Source organism: Triticum aestivum, chromosome 2A (assembly GCF_018294505.1).
Source record: "Triticum aestivum cultivar Chinese Spring chromosome 2A, IWGSC CS RefSeq v2.1, whole genome shotgun sequence".
Taxonomy (NCBI): domain Eukaryota; kingdom Viridiplantae; phylum Streptophyta; class Magnoliopsida; order Poales; family Poaceae; genus Triticum; species Triticum aestivum.
This window is the reverse complement of record NC_057797.1, coordinates 86,417,103-86,436,354: the sequence shown is the minus strand read 5'-3', so window position 1 is coordinate 86,436,354 and position 19,252 is coordinate 86,417,103. Positions and strand designations below refer to the sequence as shown.

At 43.4% G+C, this 19,252-nt stretch overlaps 1 protein-coding gene across 1 annotated transcript; it reads left to right on the top strand.

The window, feature by feature from the left end:
* Window positions 1–458: 458 nt before the first annotated feature.
* Window positions 459–13,197, top strand: LOC123187693 (protein HUA2-LIKE 3). The gene is made up of 13 exons (XM_044599611.1): window positions 459–741; window positions 2,053–2,129; window positions 4,770–6,950; window positions 8,197–8,665; window positions 9,455–9,563; window positions 9,638–9,750; window positions 9,840–10,021; window positions 10,328–10,778; window positions 10,865–11,525; window positions 11,710–11,871; window positions 12,482–12,575; window positions 12,683–12,734; window positions 12,829–13,197. Exons 1-11 carry the CDS (start codon window positions 619–621, stop codon window positions 12,526–12,528), a joined length of 4,575 nt encoding a protein of 1,524 aa, XP_044455546.1. The 5' UTR covers window positions 459–618; the 3' UTR covers window positions 12,529–12,575; window positions 12,683–12,734; window positions 12,829–13,197.
* The last annotated feature ends 6,055 nt before the right edge of the window (window positions 13,198–19,252 follow it).

The following is a 19,252-nucleotide window of genomic DNA, read 5'->3' as shown; positions in this document are numbered from 1 at the left end:
ATTATGTGTATGCGGTATGTGTAGCATGTTGTAACATTGCGTACGCGTCTGTGGAATTGAAATGGGTTATTTCCAAACTTTACTTATTTACGGCTATAGGTTTTGTCATTACGGCGAGTGATCAAGTTTTTTTACTTTAGAACAAGCGAGTGTTCTGACTTTGACATGACTTTGCCGACACACCATTCGTGCAGAACCTCATAAGCCCACGAAAGCCCAGTGAGCCCAGGCCCATCGCCGACCAAGCCCTTTCACGTGTTCGAGCCCTCCTTCCTACCACCAAACCGAACCAGACCAAACAAACCCCGCAGAGACACGAAACCAGAGCAGGCAGCAGCGAAACGGGGAAAGAAACACAGAAAAGGGAAAAACAAATTAAAAAAGAGAAAAATCTCCGAGCCCAAGCCGCCTCCCCCATCCCCCCCACTCCGGCCGCGCTCCATGCCCCCTGGCCCCCTCCCCCTCCTCCCCCACGCCGCCGCCGCCGCCGCCACCGAGCCCATACGAGGGCCCTCCGCGCGCCCCAGCGCCCGGCGGCAGCGCCGCCCCCTGGCCCGCTAGCCGCAGCGGACGCGCCCTCTGGCCGCCGGTTCTGGGCGGGCGGGAGCGGCGTCGGCGATGGCGCCGACCCGGAAGAAGCGCGCCTCCTCCGCGGCCGCGGCCGCCGCCGCCGCGGCCCAGTGGAAGGTCGGCGACCTCGTGCTCGCCAAGCTCAAGGGCTACCCGGCGTGGCCAGCCATGGTGAGTTGTGCGCCCCCTCGCTCCTTCTCTCTGATCTGGGGCTCCCCAAGTGGTCTGGATGACCTAGGGTTCGACGAATCATGCTGTGGGTTGGGGAGCTTGCTTAGGGTTCGGTCAGATAGTAGTTTCTTTGCACTGTACCGCCATGACTCGCAGTAACAAACGAGGTCTACAGGTAGCTGCTAACGCTGATTTCGTAACCCTTTCTGTTTTCGTGGCTATAATAGTGCCGATCCTAGCGAGGCCTGGCATGTCTAGGGTTCTGAGACCATGGAGGCAGTTGGTGGTTAGCCGTATGCAGGTCCTTTTGTTCTTTGCCTGAGGTTCCTGCTAAATCGATGCACCAAACTACGATCTGGTACTGTGAGTTCATGCGTTTCCCAAGTCTTGATTCTAGTGAGGTTTAGCGAATGGTTGTTGCAGTTCAGATTTCACCCATCTGGCAGTTGGGGGCTTCATGGAGTCTCGATCTGTTTGGAGTCAGGCAGCCGAGCTTGGTTAGTTTTTGTTTTTGTTTCGGGACATGATGGTGAGGTTGATAAATAGTTCTCTTGGGATTAATCTTAGCGCTCCATTTTGCGAGATCACGTGTAAGTGTACTGCCTTTATGATGGAATCACTATAGTCTATTAATGTGATTATCCAACTGTTTTGGTAGCTGGGTGGAAGATGGTGGTAACCTGGTTGGTAAAGGAGAATGCCATCTTTTTTCCGGATTAATTTGTATGAGTAAACGAGAACCTGTTGTTTAGATCGAGTTGTTATGATGTTTCTGCAACTAGAATAGGTGCAGCTAACTGATGCTGTTAGTTTTTACATGTGCCAGATTAACTATATGATGTTTCAAATGGTTCTTCGCTATTGGGTAATTTATGTCATTAGCTCCGATATGCTTCCTGAATGGTTGATCTCCTTAAATTGGCCTCCTCAGCAGCTGGATGTGATTGTTATATAAGTCCATGAAGGTTTGGCAGCGATTGTTCATGTTCTCTGTCCTGAGTCCTGACCATGAGAATATAGTATAAAGACAACTGGGAGATCCTTGGACCCTCTTCACGTATGAATGTGCCACAACCTAGCACGGCTCTCGTTATCTATGTTGAAGTTGCGCATATACTAATTTAGCTCCTTGGTGATTCGGGCCTTAATGCCATAGGCAGCCTATGTGGAGCTGTGATGTTCCATTCCTTGGTCTGGCTTGTTTAGTCTGAAAAGCTGTGTTTTGGGGCACTGATATTTGCTTGAATTGAAACTGAAAGATCACAGGAATCATAATGAGCACTTGATTTACGGATATCCATACTGTTACAGATTAGCGAGCCGCAGAAATGGGGGCTTCCTTCAACTAAAAAGAAGTTGCTGGTCTACTTTTATGGAACTAAAGAGATGTAAGTTCTACTTTGTATTTAAGATTGTCCTTACGAATTGACAATTATTGGTTGATGCATATTTTACTATATGCACCATTTGCTCGTGCCAAACTATCAAATAGCTTCTCATGTTAGTTTTCGATTATTTTTACAATAGTTTAGCTCTTTGTCCTCTTGTTACTAGTTACTACTTACTGCATGAGATATGAGAAGACATGGTATATATTTTTATTTTGATAATTCATCTATTTTCTTTTGTGACGATGAACACAATGAGTATGTCTATGTTAGCTTTTGTCTATTTACATGTAAGCCATGCGTTGTTTCTACATGAATCTGTTATTTGTGTAAGTGCCCAGTAGATGGTTCCTGTCATGATGACCGCATGATGGGTTTTGGGCTTTTTGGTCATTCAAGGTGTCTGCTTTTGGACTGTGTTTGTTTACGTAATCAAAAGCTTGTTCTAGCTATTATGGAGCACTATAAACATTATTTTTTGATTCAGCAATATGCTGTGGGCATACTAGTGTAAATCTGGGGAACTTATTTATGATAAGGACAGTGTACTATCATACACTTTATGTTTTTTTTAGCATAGACTTTTAGGAGTTCCTGGGATGGGTACAAGTATTTTCCTTGCAGCACTCAAGTTTAGTTGTTGTAAGTTCTAATCATGTACCTGTTTGTGTTATCTTGATAAAGCATCTCTTTGGTTGCCACACAATCTTACAGTAGCTTACATGAGGAGCCTGAAAAACTTAATGAGTTAACGGGCAAGTTAGAATCAGTAAATTGCAATTCAGTAAAATCAAGGGGACGATATCTCTGAAGTACTTGATCCCTATGATTTTTAATAGATGCACAGTTTTAGTCGAAATGCTAAGAACACAGGAACTTCCAAGTTCCAAGAGAGACTAATGATAATTTGTTAACATAAAGGGTGTCCCAAATGATAAATAGTTATACGATGATATAAGTACAGTGCAGTAAAGAACTTGAGGCTAGTGGATGTGGCACTGGTTAAGTTCTGTCGAATTTTCCTATTTTGGGATGTGTTGGTGCTGGCATGGTCTGTCTCATAGGTTGGAAGGTAATACACGCTCATAATCAAAATTATGTTGCTTTTGGGGCAACGCAAAAGGATTGAAATGGCAACTTCGTATGTAGATATAATCAGGGCCGGCATAATAGTTCCCATTTATGCACTGTGTTTTAATCATTGTCATGGAAATGTAATGGTGTAAAATCTTTTCTTGGAAATAAATCTCGCATTAGAATCAGGGTTGTTGGCACTCTTTATTTTGTTTTGTTTTTGGCACTATTTATTTTTTTTGTTTTTGGCACTATTTATTTTTTTTGTTTTTGGCACAGAAACAAGTCATGTGCACACTTGCTCCACCATAACCCAGGGACAAGGCCATGCCACTCCAGTTTCCTATTTCTATGTTTTGAAATTCCTGCGAATCAAGAGTGTTTAATTGTACAAAGAGGTTGGAGTGGATGGAAATTTTCCTCCCAACTAGAGTGGAATTTTCCCTAAGGATTCTAATCCTACAAATCAAACAGGCTACGTAGAAAAATTTCTAAGCATTCAAATCCTCAAAAAGCTCTATGGAGAATTTCTTTGAATCAAAAGAGCCCTAAAAATCTTTCTGTAGAGTACAAGGTGCACACAGACAACCCACACACGGATGAACCACCATCAAGAAGTCATGAAAACAATTCAAAAAATTGTTATAAGATGCATGTACCATGCCACAAAATTGTCATTTGTCAATTTTGTCATCTTCTGTAGCCTTCTGCTTGCGTTTATGTACGTAGGTGGCATAGCACGGAAGCACTGTAAGGGGAGGAATCATCATTCTATCACACCACTCCTATGCACACACATGCATGCACATCTTCTACACATGCTATGAATATATTAGACTAGTGGTTGGGGCGCCACCCTGTGGCGCTGCTTGAGAGAAAGTTGTGCGCACGTTTTCATTTAAAAAATAGACGGAGTCCTCACCTCCAGCTAGAAAAACATTATTAAAAACAAATCCTCACATCCGTCTTGAAAAAGAAGTAAAAAAGAAAAGAAAAGAAAAATCATCAACGCAGCCTACCAGCGAGCACCACTTTGCGTAGCTCTTCATTTAAAAAAATGTGTGGGGTCATCACCTCCACCTAAAAAGGAAAAAAAACATTTATAAAAATCCCTCACCTCCATCTAAAAATAATATCCCAATAGCTTTTTCACCGCGGCCAACCAGCTTGTGCCATGTGGCATAGCTGGTTGGCCGCCCTTCACGCGACGCTTAATATATTAGATTTCACACCCCCACTCAAAGTGGGAACACACTCTTGAAGCACACACATGTGTACTCCTGTTAAATGCGGCACACCTTGTTGGTGCTAGGGATTGAAGTTAAGTTGATTGCAACAAACACCTTTGCTCCCACCACTAGGCCAAAGACACCTCCACCGCCATCTTAAAATCTAATTATGTAATGGTAGGAATTGTTGGTAATGAGCGATCTCAACCTGAGATGTTTGTAACTCACATCAGTCGCGCCATGATGGCTATCATGTTTGCACGTTTTACTCTCAATCCAGTATTCTTGATTCCAGATGTTTAAATGTTCGCTCTGACATTATTTTTTAATGTTGTAGTGCTTTCTGCAATTATGCTGATCTTGAGGCGTTCACTGAAGAGAAAAAGAAATCTCTACTTGTTAAACGACATGGGAAAGGAGCAGATTTTGTCAAAGCAGTTAAGGAAATAGTGGAAATTTTTGATTCTATGAAGAACGAGGACAATAATAAGAGCGGGTTGGCCCCTGCCAACAATAGCAGCAGTTTGGACACTGGAGGTCCCGAAGAAGGTTCTGATTTGGCCAATGATAGCAAGCTCGAGGGTAATCCTGCCTCTTCCATGGATCACAGCATGGCCAGTGCCCCTGGGTCTAATATTGCTGCATTGGAGAGTGAACACTGTGTTGTGAACTCTGCACCTGATGAGCCTGCTACTTCATTTTCAAAGAAGAGGAGAAGTAATGCTCTGCAACTAGGTTCTTGCACTCACCGTAATCTTACTTCCCCACGGAGGCCAAGAAGTTCATTAGGTGCTGATCATAGGACTCGGGATTCTTGTGGGCCGAATGGTCTCAATCTGCCTCCTGTTGATATGACCACTGATGATAGGCAGGAAGGCTCTTCTCGGCTTAAATGTATAGGTGATGACAAACCTAAATCGGATTTCCTTTCAGCTACGAAGGATGTTATGCTGTTCAATTGCGGTCGAGGCACCTCAAGTCAATCTGGAGCTTCTCTGAATGGTAATTATGAGAACAATTTGAGTTCTGCTGCAAATATAGAAAGTGATCTTAATGTTGAAGTATGTCAAACTGTCATGGGTAAAGAAGATAATCTGGATGGGACACAAGATCTTTCCACGAGTACAGCAGTTACTTCTAAAAGAAAGCGAAGCCCGGACACCAATGATGTTAATAATTCTATCAGCAGTGTGGTACCAAATATGGATGAAGAATTGCAGCCTAATTCAGGTGGAAACCTGCCAGATTCTCCAAATTCAGGGAATGAAGTCAATAAGTCAGACGGAGATGACCACTTGCCATTAGTGAAAAGGGCACGGGTTCGAATGGGAAGACCCCAGCTGGAGGACTCCATGGTTGATGAGCTTGATATTTCTGATAACAAAATAGAGTTGGCTATACCTGTAGATGAATGTTATAAACATGACCTGTCTTCAACAGTGGGAAAGGATCATCCAGCTGATGATGTCCCCTATCGCATAGATCCTTCACCCACAGTAGACCCATCGCTGGCATCGGGAAATGATCATTCAGCTGAGGAGGTGCTTCCTGGCATAGATCCTTCACCCAAAGTAGACCCATTGCTGGCATCGGGAAATGATCATTTAGCTGAGGAGGTGCTTCCTGGTATAGATCCTTCACCCAAAGTAGACCAACTGCTGGCATCGGGAAATGACCATTTAGCTGAGGAGGTGCTTCCTGGCATAGATCCTTCACTCAAAGTAGACCCGTCTGCATCAGGAGAGGTTCAGACTGCTTGCAAGGACAAAGAGTATCAATCAAAGGTTTTGACGTTAGATGGAGAAGCTGCTTTACCTCCATCTAAACGTCTCCATCGTGCCTTAGAGGCTATGTCTGCTAATGCTGCTGAAACTACTGGTAATCTGCCTGAAGTGAATAAGCCAGAGTGTATCCTGAAGCCTTGCACAGCGTCGATAGGAAGCTCTCCTTTTAATAACTCTGCAGATGCACTTGTCAGAAGTCCAAGATCTGCAACAACTAAAGGCCCGGAAATATGTTCACCAGTACTTTCTTTAGATACCCCAACTGGCCTAAAGTGTTTGTCACAACCATTCATATTAAACAAGGACTCCCCGTCTTCTGTTTCACTGGAATTGACAAACGGTGGCAATCATGATCTTCCAAAAGACAAAGTTAGCACCAGGGACGATGATGATATCTGTGGAAATTCTCCAGCCTGCTCCTTGGAGTCGAAAGAGGCTGCCTTTGTATCTAAGTTTGATCAGTTGCCTATGGGGAAAGTAAGTACAAATGAGCTCCCGGATCCAATTGGTAATTCTAGTCGAGATTTTAGTAAAAATATTGATGGATCTGCTTATCCACTTAGCCATGCAAAGACTGTTGTGCCAGGTGCTAATCACGATTCCAATTCCGAGCCACAAAATAAGACAGTTTTGGCTGAACCAACAGTCAGTGTGGGTGACAGGACAAGTGCCTCTTCGTTGGTTACTAAAGTTACATGCAGCCAGAATGTTGCAGGCGCCCGAGCATTTGAAGCGTAAGCCTTCTATTTTCTTTTTCTTAGATACATACGCACTATTTTCTGCCTAGGTAGTATATTGTACGTCTTTACCTTAATTAACTAATTCCAGCAATCTTGGGTATCTTGTGTTTTCCATTTTAACATTGTTCCTGCCCCCAAAATTATGTGTTCCAGCATAGCCCCTTCCATGTAGTCTGCTATTATTCACTTCAAAGAATCACTCAGTTTATTGTGCACATGTAAATATGTTATAATGCAATAGTACATATTGCATGTATTCTTTTTTCTGCACCTTTTTGCAAGCGAATTATGCAAACATGATTGAAGGTCTTGTGTAGATAAAGATGGATGCTGATTATATACCTTAAACTTGATTTATTGTGCCAGTTCAGTCACCACACTAATTCAGTACCACACTGATCCAGTGAAATTAAACAATGGTGTTCGATATGTGCAATCGAACATCATAATTTTACTTGATCCTATAAGCATATAGCAATAGAAATTAAGGGTTAAATATATGTTTGAGAACTTTCAGTTTCCAAAATGTCACTTGTTTGTGACTGGAGGGAGTATATGTTCAACAGTATCCAGTAGTATAGAAGTATAAGTGGGAGCTGCTTCATTGGGTTAGAATAATACACACAAGTCTGTGTGGGGGGCGTTTAGTTTGAAGCACATGGATGCCAAAGTTTACTATCCAAATGTGGGAACGCTGGCCTCTTCTAATATTTGGCATCTATGGGTGATATTATGGATTGTTGGTTCAGTCTTCCTATCTTATCTCAAATGAACATATTCATCTGTATAAGTAATACTCCCTCCGTCCCATAATATAAGAACGTTTTTGACACTAGTGTAGTGTCAAAAACGTTCTTATATTATGGGACAGAGGGAGTACAATTTATGTGTGTAATTCATTCTTCTGCAAGCAGTTTAAAATTTGCATGGAATATGCTAATCAAGCTACTCTTTGCTGATATAAAACATCTTTCTTAAGTCTAGGTGACTTCTTATAATATGTGTGTGTAAATCATTCTTCTGCAAGCAGTTTAAAATTTGTGGGGAACATGCTAAAGAAGCTATTCTTGCTGATGTGAAAAGTCTTTATTTAGTCCAGGTGGCTTCTGAAACAGTGATATATGGGACTATTGTATGAAGGATCAAATAGATCATTTTTTTGTTATTTCTTGTATCTATTGAAGTCTTATGTCGATCACTTGGATAGGCTTCACATCAGTTTCATTGGTTCATCTTTTAGGCATGGTTCTTCAGCAACGGCACTGAGAGAACCGGACCACAAAATTAACATGAAGGATATTGGTTTATCTCCTGACCCGATGCCTATGAAAGGACTTATTGCTGCTGCACATGCTCAGAAATTCTCTCAACCAACTTCTTTCATAGACAGTTTTTTAGATTCCAATGTTATTTCTGAACCTTCTGTGAATATACCTTCAGTTAAGGAAGGATCAGGTGGCCGGTGTTCACCTTCAAATACTATAATAAGGTCTGCATCAGATAGGATTCATACTCAGCAGACTAGTGGTAAGATTCTTTCTGATAACATACAACAGAAGAGCTTGAACAAACCAGCAGGTCATGATGAAGCCAGGTCAGCACGGAGGGCCTTTGAAAATTTCCTAGGTACATTAACAAGAACAAAAGAATGTATAGCCCGTGCAACACGTCTGGCTCTGGATTGTGCTAAGCATGGCATTGCTGGGGAGGTTAGATCATTCATACTCTTTCAGTCTGCACTTCTAATTTACAAGCATAGTTATGTTGGACAGTGTGTTGCTTACTTAGCTGCGATAAAAAACATGTACTTGCTTGAATGCTTGTAGTTGTAGATTTGGTAGCTTTTCTTTGGTCTATGGTTTGTCCATCTTTTGATTAATTACTTAGCCTGATTGCGGTATCTTCTTGTTGTTAGCTTTCTGCAATGAGAAACGTGGATGTATCTTTTTGTTGTTAGCTTTCTACAATGAGGAATATAGATGTATCTTTTGGTTGTTAGCTTTCTACACCGATGAATGCAGATTTTGCTTCTATTTAGAGGAACAAAGATGAAGTAGGTTTTGCTTCTATTTTGAGAAACAAACCGTTGGTATGGGGAGCCATTTCCTTAGTACATACCTCTAATGTGACACAAAATGATATGCACACGACATAAGTTAGAAATTAGTAATGAATACACTTCTCCTAAAATTGGGAGTACAGAACGACACTTGTAGCCTTCAGTTTTATACAACAAGAACAACAACAACAAAGCCTTTTAGTCCCAAACAAGCTGGGGTAGGCTAGAGTTGAAACCCAAAAGATCTCGACACCAACTCATGGTTTTGGCACGTGGATAGCTAATTTCCACACACCCCTGTCCATGGCCAGTTTCAGTTTTACATGTGAAAGGATTATACTGTTTTATGGCCATTGGGCCAATCAATGCGGTTGAACCCCCCCCCCCCCCCCCCCCCCTCCCCCTATTGATGCATCTTTGTTTTGGTTTGAGAATCTAGGTAATGGATGTCATCATCGAACGCCTGGAAAAAGAATCAAATTTATACAAAAGGGTGGACCTGTTCTTCCTTGTTGATTCAATAATCCAGTGCTGTCGCAATCAGAAAGGTACTCGCATAGTTTTCTGTGTTCTCAGCATTTTTTGGATACACCTTTTCAAGCTACTTTCATACATCTTCTAGGTGGAGTTGGAGATGCCTATCCTTCTCTTATCCAAGCAGTCCTGCCACGAATACTATATGCTTCTGCACCTCCTGGAAATTCTGCATGGGAGAATCGAAGACAATGTCTTAAGGCAAGTTTTTTGTTCAGTGCCCTAATTATGGGAGACCATAATGTAGTGTCGTTTTCCTTTTTTTCACATGGCTGTGTGTCTTTGATTAGGTTTTGAAACTCTGGCTTGAGAGGAAAACGCTTTCAGAATACATCATTCGTCATCATATTAAGGAGCTTGAAGCTCTTAATGAAGCATCATTTGGGACCTCTCGTCGTCATTCAGGGACAGAGAGAGCTCTGAATGACCCTTTACGGGATAATGAAGGAATGCTTGTAGATGAATATGGAAGGTATAGCTCTCGTTTTGCATTTCTAAGGTCCCGTGGGTCGGTGGGTGTACAGCTGAGGCAAATATAAAAATCCTCAAGCATATTTAGTAAAAAACGGGGGCATTGATTGGTGTATGGCTGCAGTATGGAACTATAAGGTGTTCAGAAGACTCAAAACATGCAAAAATATTTACATCGGTCATAATTTGGAACACTGTATGTGTGACAAGTGCCGATGTGCAAGCTGAGCTCTGCTTATCTTTTTATACTAAAGAATATGTTTAGTGTTATCCTCGTATGGTTACTTGATTAGATTATTCTTCGCAGCAATACTGGTTTCCATCTTCCAAATTTGATCTGCGTGAAACTGCTGGACGAGGAAGGAAGCTCCTCTGAGGATAGGAGCTTTGAAGCTGTCACTCCTGAACATGAATCTACTGGTGCTGAGCAAGGGGAGGGTTCTCAATTGGATGGGGCGAAGCATCGACTTGTCTTTGAAGAAGTGAATGGTGATCTTGAGATGGAAGATGTAGCCCCATCATCTGAAGCGGAAGCTAGCTCTGCATGCCAACCAGATCTAACAGCTGCGAGGTGTACACCGACTAGTCAAAATGTTAATTCTGTTCCTCCACTACCTGAAGACAAACCTCCAACTCCTCCCCCGTTGCCATCATCTCCACCACCTCTACCACGCCCTCAGTGTCCTGTCATTCAAGGTTCACAGGTTCAAGGAGCATTGCATGTGGCACCTGATCGAGTCGAGCCAGATACTTTAAGAGTATGTAGTTCTGTTGTTTTTATAATATGACCACTATGCATTTTTTATTATTGTGAATCTAATGAGTCCTTAATGATTCTTTGCAGAATGTTCAAGATCAGCACCCTCATTCTATTGCAAATAATCGAGGCAACATGGATCCTTGTGCGGTTCCATTCCAGCCTCCACCGCCCTATACTTCTGGGTGTGCAGGGCATCCAAACCAGATGCATCCGCCGCCACCGCTGCCTCCACCGCCGCCTCCACCACCTGTCGCACCTTTCCATCCTCCTGGACCCCATGGAAATTTTTCTGGGCCCCCAGTACCGCCCCATGGTAATAACTATCACCGTCCACCAGCACCACCACCTCCGAATAATGCATACCATTTGCAGCCACCACCACCACCGCATCCACCACCACCGCATCCACCAGGTCCGAATCAGTTCCCATATATGCCACCTGAACACCAACAAAGAGCACAACCTTGGAATTGTAATCCTCCCTATCCTGAGGGATATCAGTACAATGGACATGACAGAGGACACCCTCCATACGATAGGAGACATCACTTTGATGATAGATGGCACCACTTCGACGATAGAGGGCAACGCTTTGATGATGGAGGGCATCATTTCAATGCCGGAGGTCCTCACTTTGACGATGGAGCATATCGCTATGATGATAGAGGGCATCACTTCAATGACAGAGGACAAATGCACCATGAATCTATGGATAGAGGAAGGTTTCCTCCACATTTTGGACCAGGTATATTTCTTGTTTAGCTATCAGCATTTTGAAGTTTTGCATCTAACTGCATGCCTGCATATTTATCTTCTCTTTTGAATATCAGATCCATTGACAGTTACAATCAGTGTTAGGCTTCGGTACTGAGCAAGTTGGTTCCATTAAATATCCTTTTATTGACTGAAATATCTTTACAATTGTTCAGATCCCCCGTACCCTGACCATTTTGAAGCTTCATCCTCCCACCATGGGCGACCATCGGACGGTCCACCTGGTCCATGCACCGACTGGTCGATGCCGCCTAGGAGATCCAAGTATCCTCCTGGCTCCAGACATTCAATGGAGCCTCCAATGTCCCATGAAGGAGGTATGCTTTCATGTTGCGCTTTGCTCTTAGGAGTTGTATCTGTTTGCTTTGAGAAAATACCTGGTGGAAACCAACTTGTGGTCAAAACTGGTGAAAACCATGTAAATATCATGCCCAAAAGTTTAAAAGAAAAATACACTATGCATAGAGGTGGAGGTCAGTCTATAAACACGTAAAATTTCATGTTCAACCTCAATCATTTAGGTGGTATAAAAAACATAGTAGTAGAAAACGGTAGGCACTATTATTCATTGCTGAATTTGTTTTTTGCATACCCCCTACAAAAAATATGTTTCTAACATCATACTTCTCTAAATTTTCAGCATAGTATGGTTTTCCACTTGATACCTTCTTGTTTGCTCCAGCAGTGCTTTGCGCACTTCCCATGTTCTTCAGATTGCGTCTTGTCAAAAGTGAATAATTTTGTGCCTCATCAAAACATGAGAGAAGACAACTGTTTTTGCCATGTGTTCTACTCCCTCTGTCCCATAATATAAGACGTTTTTGCACATAGCTTGCAAAAACGTCTTATATTGTGGGATGGAGGGAGTATTATTTTGGTTGTAGCAACATTGCAAGACGAATGTGTTAATCTTCATTGCAAAATCAGGTTGGAGGAGGCACGGAAGACACAATAATGATAGATTCCATAGATGAAGGGCCGCAGAAGCTTTGTGTCTCGACCATACTGAGCCTCATCTGCGGTACTCCTCACACTTTTTTTATGATAAGAATGAAATGATAGCAGCCCCCACTGCATCTGTTTTCTGCACGTTCCTGGTTTCATGCTCAAGCTGTGTTATCATGGCAGATTAACAGTACAATGGTTTCCAGACGAGGGATAATTCCTGACAATTTTAATGGTACATCTTTCAATCCACTTCGTCTGAAGAAACCACTGTTTAGTTGCTTGGGGACACTGCTTGTCTGACACGTTATGTTGCAATTTTATTCCAGGTTATAGATTTTAGTTTTCTTTCTTTTTGCCTTTGGTGGGCCGTGAAGGGGATCTTCATTGTCTCCATTCAGGGACGGGCTTAGCATGAAATCTCTTTGCAAAAGAAGAGATGGAACAGGCCCTGGTTGTACAAATGTATGTCACCATTCTTCTGCAAATGCAGAAACGGAAGGGACTTCAATGGTGCGTGGAGCTGTTCTGTAACAATCTAGTTAGCCTTACAGTCTACTGTGTTGTTGAGAAATTCTTCACTATTGATTTCCATTCAAATATCCCTTTTGTAATCCAACTGTCATTTCAAGCACCTTACTGAAACTGTCTGACATTGTATATGGCCACAATCTAGAATGTTCTTTTTTGCGGGTGTCTGACTGTATGTGGTTTTCAACTGGGATAAACTGTTGTAAAAACATCCCAGTAGCAATAGTTTAAAACTTACACCCGAGGATAAACCATTTGAGAACAACATTTCAAGCAAAGCCGCATCTCTTTGGATTTCCAAAGTACTGCCTCCGTTCCTAAGTATACGCCCATTTAGAGATTTCAATATGGACTTGTTCCTAAGTATATGCCCATTTAGAGATTTCAATATGGACTTGTACGGAGCAAAATGAGGGAATCTACAATCTAAAATATGTCTATATACATCCGTATGTAGTCCTTAGGAAAATATCTAAAAAGACCTATATTTAGAAATGGAGGTAGTAGCACATTATCAACGTATAGGTTTGTAGAATGGTGATTTAGGCGGTTTTTGAAATGAAATACAAAATTCACTCCAAAACTTTTCGTCGCAGGAGAATGGTAGTCTTTGCTGGACGATGCACATACAAGAGGTTTTTTTTTTGGGGGATTTTCGAATGAGGCCCTGGATTGATACTGTCAAACTTCTAATGGTACAATACATCTTAAAAAACAAGAAAACTACAACTAAGTTCTTATAAAGTCAAAGAAACAAAATCTCTGCACGAGCCGCGGTCAGGAATGTAGGAGATATGACTAATCGACATGTTCATAGTGCGTTCACACCAAAACGCATGCTGAAAATATTTGCCTTCCTTTCCTGCCGCCAAGTCTCCCCTCGACAACCCATATGGTTCAAGCTCTTGATTGTGATGGCTCAGCCAAGATGTTTAGGCCGTTAGGAAAGTGGTTGACACATGACTCCCTTGGAATTCTGTGTTGAGCCGAGTGGACAATGATATTATGTATGAGCATTTTTTTACCCATCAATTTTTAGGGTTTATTTTGTGCCAGTGATGTTTGAACACATGGTGATTCATAGTTGTTGCACATGTAATTTAATTGTTACAGCCATGCAAGATTTTTCTTGCATTTGTTGATGTTGTGGGAGTACATCTTTGATTTGCCACAATGAACTTTCTTTTTGCTATGTTGATAGTCCGATCTTGTTGGTATCACCTATGATTTTTGTTGCATAAGCTCATTATAAGTTTTCCATCGTTGCATGGTTTTATACTTTTCATTGCGACCATGCATATTGGTTATTGTGATTAGCAAGATACCCGCATGTCGCTATGGAACAACAAAATGGTCATACACGGGATAAAGAAGCTTGCATCACACGAATATACTTGTCAAGTAAGGCATGGATGTGGCTTCAGATATTGTCATGCGAAATATTGTGATCTTCATGCACCTTCCTCTCTTGATGACCAACATGCTCTGCTATCTTTGTCCAACTCCGATGACTTCCTAGCATGATTGTCATCACATTGGTATAGTGTTCAACATCTTCTAATTTCTCATTACCTCATGATGGTTTCATTCAACAATATTCAACATCTTTCTTTACCTTTGTTTCTTTGACAATTTTCCTATGCTTCTTCCCATTTTGCCGCATGTGCTTTCTTGGCCCCCAAACAGTACACATAACATCTACTTCAACTTTAGGACGTGCTGGCATGATTGTTATCTCATGTCACAACTGTCGGTAGTGCATTCATGACCATCTTCCTTGGCGACCACCGTGCTCTAGACCTGGCTTCGCTTCATAACACAATACATTTTTTTGACCTGCACACTGCATGGAGCCTCTTCCTCTCACTCCAGTGACTTTCTATCTGTAAGGACATATATGCCCCCCTTGAGAGTTTTTGTGTTAATGACAAGATGGTTAGTAGTCTAACCATGTGCTTAGGTGTATACACAACGGTTTAGTGCAATGGAAGAAAAACATACATGGGATGCTTTGGATGATCTTGGGAATCAACAATACTTATGCAAAACATATCACCCCAAAACCTATGCAAAAGCATGAGAGAGCCCCTCTAAAACTCTATGTGTGCTGCCTCTAGTTGCCCCCCAACCTAGCCCGGAGCCTCCGGCTGAGGTCAGTACACATTTGATGTCGCCTAGAATTTGGACGTAGTGCAGCCCGACACCTCCAGGTAGACTGCTGGATGGGCCTCCGGACCTGTCCAGAATCACTCTAGACTTGCCCGAAACCTCTCCCAAAGCTTGCTCCTGAACCTCTAGGTCAGCTCGGACCCTCCAGGCTGTACATTATGCGACATAAAGGTCAGATTTTGGAGGTATCTTGTAAAGGATCCTTCTTCCTAACTGCGAACTAGACTAGTCCACTCTCACTCCTCCATTATTTTGACATTCTAAAAGCCCCAAGATCCTTGATAATGAAATTTGGCTTAAGCAAATTGGGTCTCCACGATTAGCAATCTGCTAGTGGTGAAGCCCCAAGATGCACTAAGGTAGAAAGTTATACACATGCACAATACATAGGCACATACAACGAAATTGCATTTCATTTCACACATACATGTCCAAATGTTTAGGGCTATAAATTCAAGTAAGTGTTAATGTATTGATCTACGAGTAGATGAGTCTTGTCGAAGAATCAGCAATACCGCAAGTGCTAATCTGACATTTGAATGAGTCCTTCAACACACTGGAAATGCCCCTCGATTTTTCAGATTAGCGGTCGAAATGATACATACAACTACCTTATTTTGTGTAGTGCATCTAAAATAGAGTAACATCACCAATGTATCATTTTAGGTGCATTGCACAAAACACTCTTACAGAAAATGTGTATTATGCAGTACACTAAAAGGTCACAACTGCAACTATTTGTGTCTGTCCGTTGTCCATATAAAATAAACAATATATTAATTTTCTGTATATAATATCATACATATATAGGCTTTGCTAAGTTAATGGCAAATGAGAAATAACATGCATACACATGAAATGTGGGAATGAAACATATCCATGCATTACTATTTACTTTGCACACTAGCATTGTCTTACTTTCTAATCATAATAGATCACAACTTTCTATAGATCTGTATATGTCGCTACAACATACTCCCTCTGTCCTCAAATAAGTGGACCATGTATTGAATGCTATTGGTCTTGATTTCTGTGTGATGAGAAAGAAACATTTTTTTCTACTTTAAAATGCATTGAGAAGAAATAAATACACTCTTTTGTGGACAAATTTGAAATGCTAAACATCCACTTATTTGAGGACCGAGGGAGTATATCCTAACATACTACTTCAAACTTCCCTAACAAACTATTTATACTACTCTCATACCATAATACTATAGCAAACTCCTAACAAACATGACATACAAGATTATGTTTGGAACAAAACTATAATATATTTCTCATCAACAAGAGGGAAAGGAGCTCACCAGTGTGGCCACTGCCGTGACCAAAGATGTTGGTGGAAATGCTAGAACTACGACATCGCACACCAACGTCGACGACCCAACAATACAAGACCACGACCACCATGGGTAGGTGGGGTTGTGAGGGTTGGCCGACCTTGGCATCGTCGACGATGTCACATACGGCGGGAGGGTGCCGTAGAGTTAGGAATACAGCGTAGGTGTGAAGATGATCTAGGCCGACCCATCAGGATGGAGAGGAGGGAGTAGATGGAGCGATTGGAGGGTCTGGTGGGAGGTAGAGGAGCGACGGGAGGCATCATGGGACGACCGACACTAATCGCTAGGCTCGACGCAACAACCATAGGCTTTAAAGTGGAGGATGGAGGGTGAGAGAGTCCTGGATTAGGGGGTCCTCGGACATCCGGACTATATCCTTCAGTCGGACTGTTGGATTATGAAGATACAAGATTGAAGACTTCGTCCAGTGTCCGGGTGGGACTCTCCTTTGCGTGGAAGGCAAGCTTGGCAATTCGGATATGTAGATCTCCTCCCTTGTAACCGACTCTGTGTAACCCTAGCCCCCTCCGGTGTCTATATAAACCGGAGGGTTTAGTCCGTAGGACAACAACAATCATAATCATAGGCTAGCTTCTAGGGTTTAGCCTCTACAATCTCGTGGTAGATCAACTCTTGTAATACTCATATCATCAAGATTAATCAAGCAGGAAGTAGGGTATTACCTCCATCAAGAGGGCCCGAACTTGGGTAAACGTTGTGTCCCCTGCCTCCTGTTACCATCCGCCTTAGACGCACTGTTCGGGACCCCCTACCCGAGATCCGCCGGTTTGACACCGACATTGGTGCTTTCATTGAGAGTTCCATTGTGTCGTCACCGTAAGATTTGATGGCTCCTTTGATCATCGGCAACGATGCGATCCAGGGTGAGGTTTTTCTCCCGGGACAGATCTTCGTGTTTGGCGGCTTCGTACTGCGGGCCAACTCGCTTGGCCATCTGGAGCAGATCGAGAGCTACGCCCCTGGCCATCAGGTCAGGTTTGGAAGCTTGAACTATACTGCCGTCATCCGCGGAGACTTGATCTTCGACGGATTCGAGCCCATGTCAGGTGCGTCGCACAGTCACGACGAGCGTGACTTAGCTCTGCCGTCGGACGGTGTTCGGGAGATCACACCTGTGGCTACTCTGGCCCTCAATCTGGAGCAGATCGTGCCGTCCGAGGATGGGTGGATGGACCCCGCCATGGAGGCCACACACTCAGCGGCAATAGAGCCGAATACTGACTTCACCTCCTACGAGACCCGTGTTGCCAGACCCTTGGATTCGTCCCCGGCCACAGGCTCTGAACCGCCTACGTCCGTGCCTATCGAATCTAATTGGGCACCGATCATGGAGTTTACCTCCGCGGATATCTTTCAGCACTCGCCCTTGGGCGACGTGCTAAATTCATTGAGGTCTCTCTCCTTGTCAGGAGACCCTTGGCTGAACTATGTCCGGCTTGAGTGGGAAGCGGACGACAAAGAGATTCATTCCCCACCCACCACACACTTAATAGCCACTGTCGACGACTTAACCGACATGCTTGATTTCGACTCCGAAGACATCGACGGTATGGACGATGATGCAGGAGAAGAACAGGAACCACCGCCCACAGGGCGCTGGACAACCACCTCATCATATGATATATATATGGTCGACACCCCCAAAGAAAGCGATGGCAATAAGGCAACGGAGGATAATCCCCTCGAGAAGCAATCTAAGCACCAGCGTCATCGGCGCCGCTCTAAGCCCCGCCATAGCAAAAGCAGCGATACCGGCACAAGAGACAATAACGTTGCGGACAGTGCCGAAGACAATCCCCTCCAACCAAGCTTCGAGCGGGAGGATGGGCAAGCTAGCCCTAAGGAACAGGCGGCAGACAAAGAATCAGAGAATGATAATTACATGCCTCTCTCCGATGACGAGGTGAGCCTCGGCGACGAAGAATATATCGTGCCTGAGGATCCCGTCGAGCAGGAGCGCTTCAAGCGCCGACTTATAGCCACAGCAAAAAGCCTGAAGAAAAAGCAACAGCAGCTTCAAGCTGATCAAGATCTACTAGCGGATAGATGGACCGAGGTGCTGGCAACCGAGGAATACGAACCCGAGCGCCCAACCAAAAGTTACCCAAAGCGCAGGTTGCTACTCCAACTCGAGGAGGAAGCATTAAAGCCTACACTACCAGCATATGATGCAGCTGACCGTCCACCTCGTGGCTGAGACAAAGCAGCGTATCAGCCTGAAGTCCACCCCACACCCGATCGCCAGTCAAACAAAAACACCAAGGCCCGGGGCAACACGCAGGACCTACGAGACGTATTGGAAAACAAAGCAGGACATACAAGATCGATCTACGGATCACGGGGGCGCGCCCCAACGAGTGACGACGACCGTCACGCCGGATATACTAAAAGCAAATCCGGCCGGGCCGAATATAGCAGACAAGATTCGTATGAACTGCTTCGTGATATAGCCCGGCACAGAGGCGCCGCAAACCCCCTATGCTTCACTGATGAAGTAATGGATCACGAATTCCCAGAAGGTTTTAAACCCATGAATATTGAATCATATGATGGCACAACAGACCCCGCGGTATGGATCGAAGATTTCCTCCTCCACATCCACATGGCCCGCGGTGACGATCTACATGCCATCAAGTACCTCCATTAAAACTCAAAGGACCTGCTCGGCATTGGCTCAATAGCTTGCCGG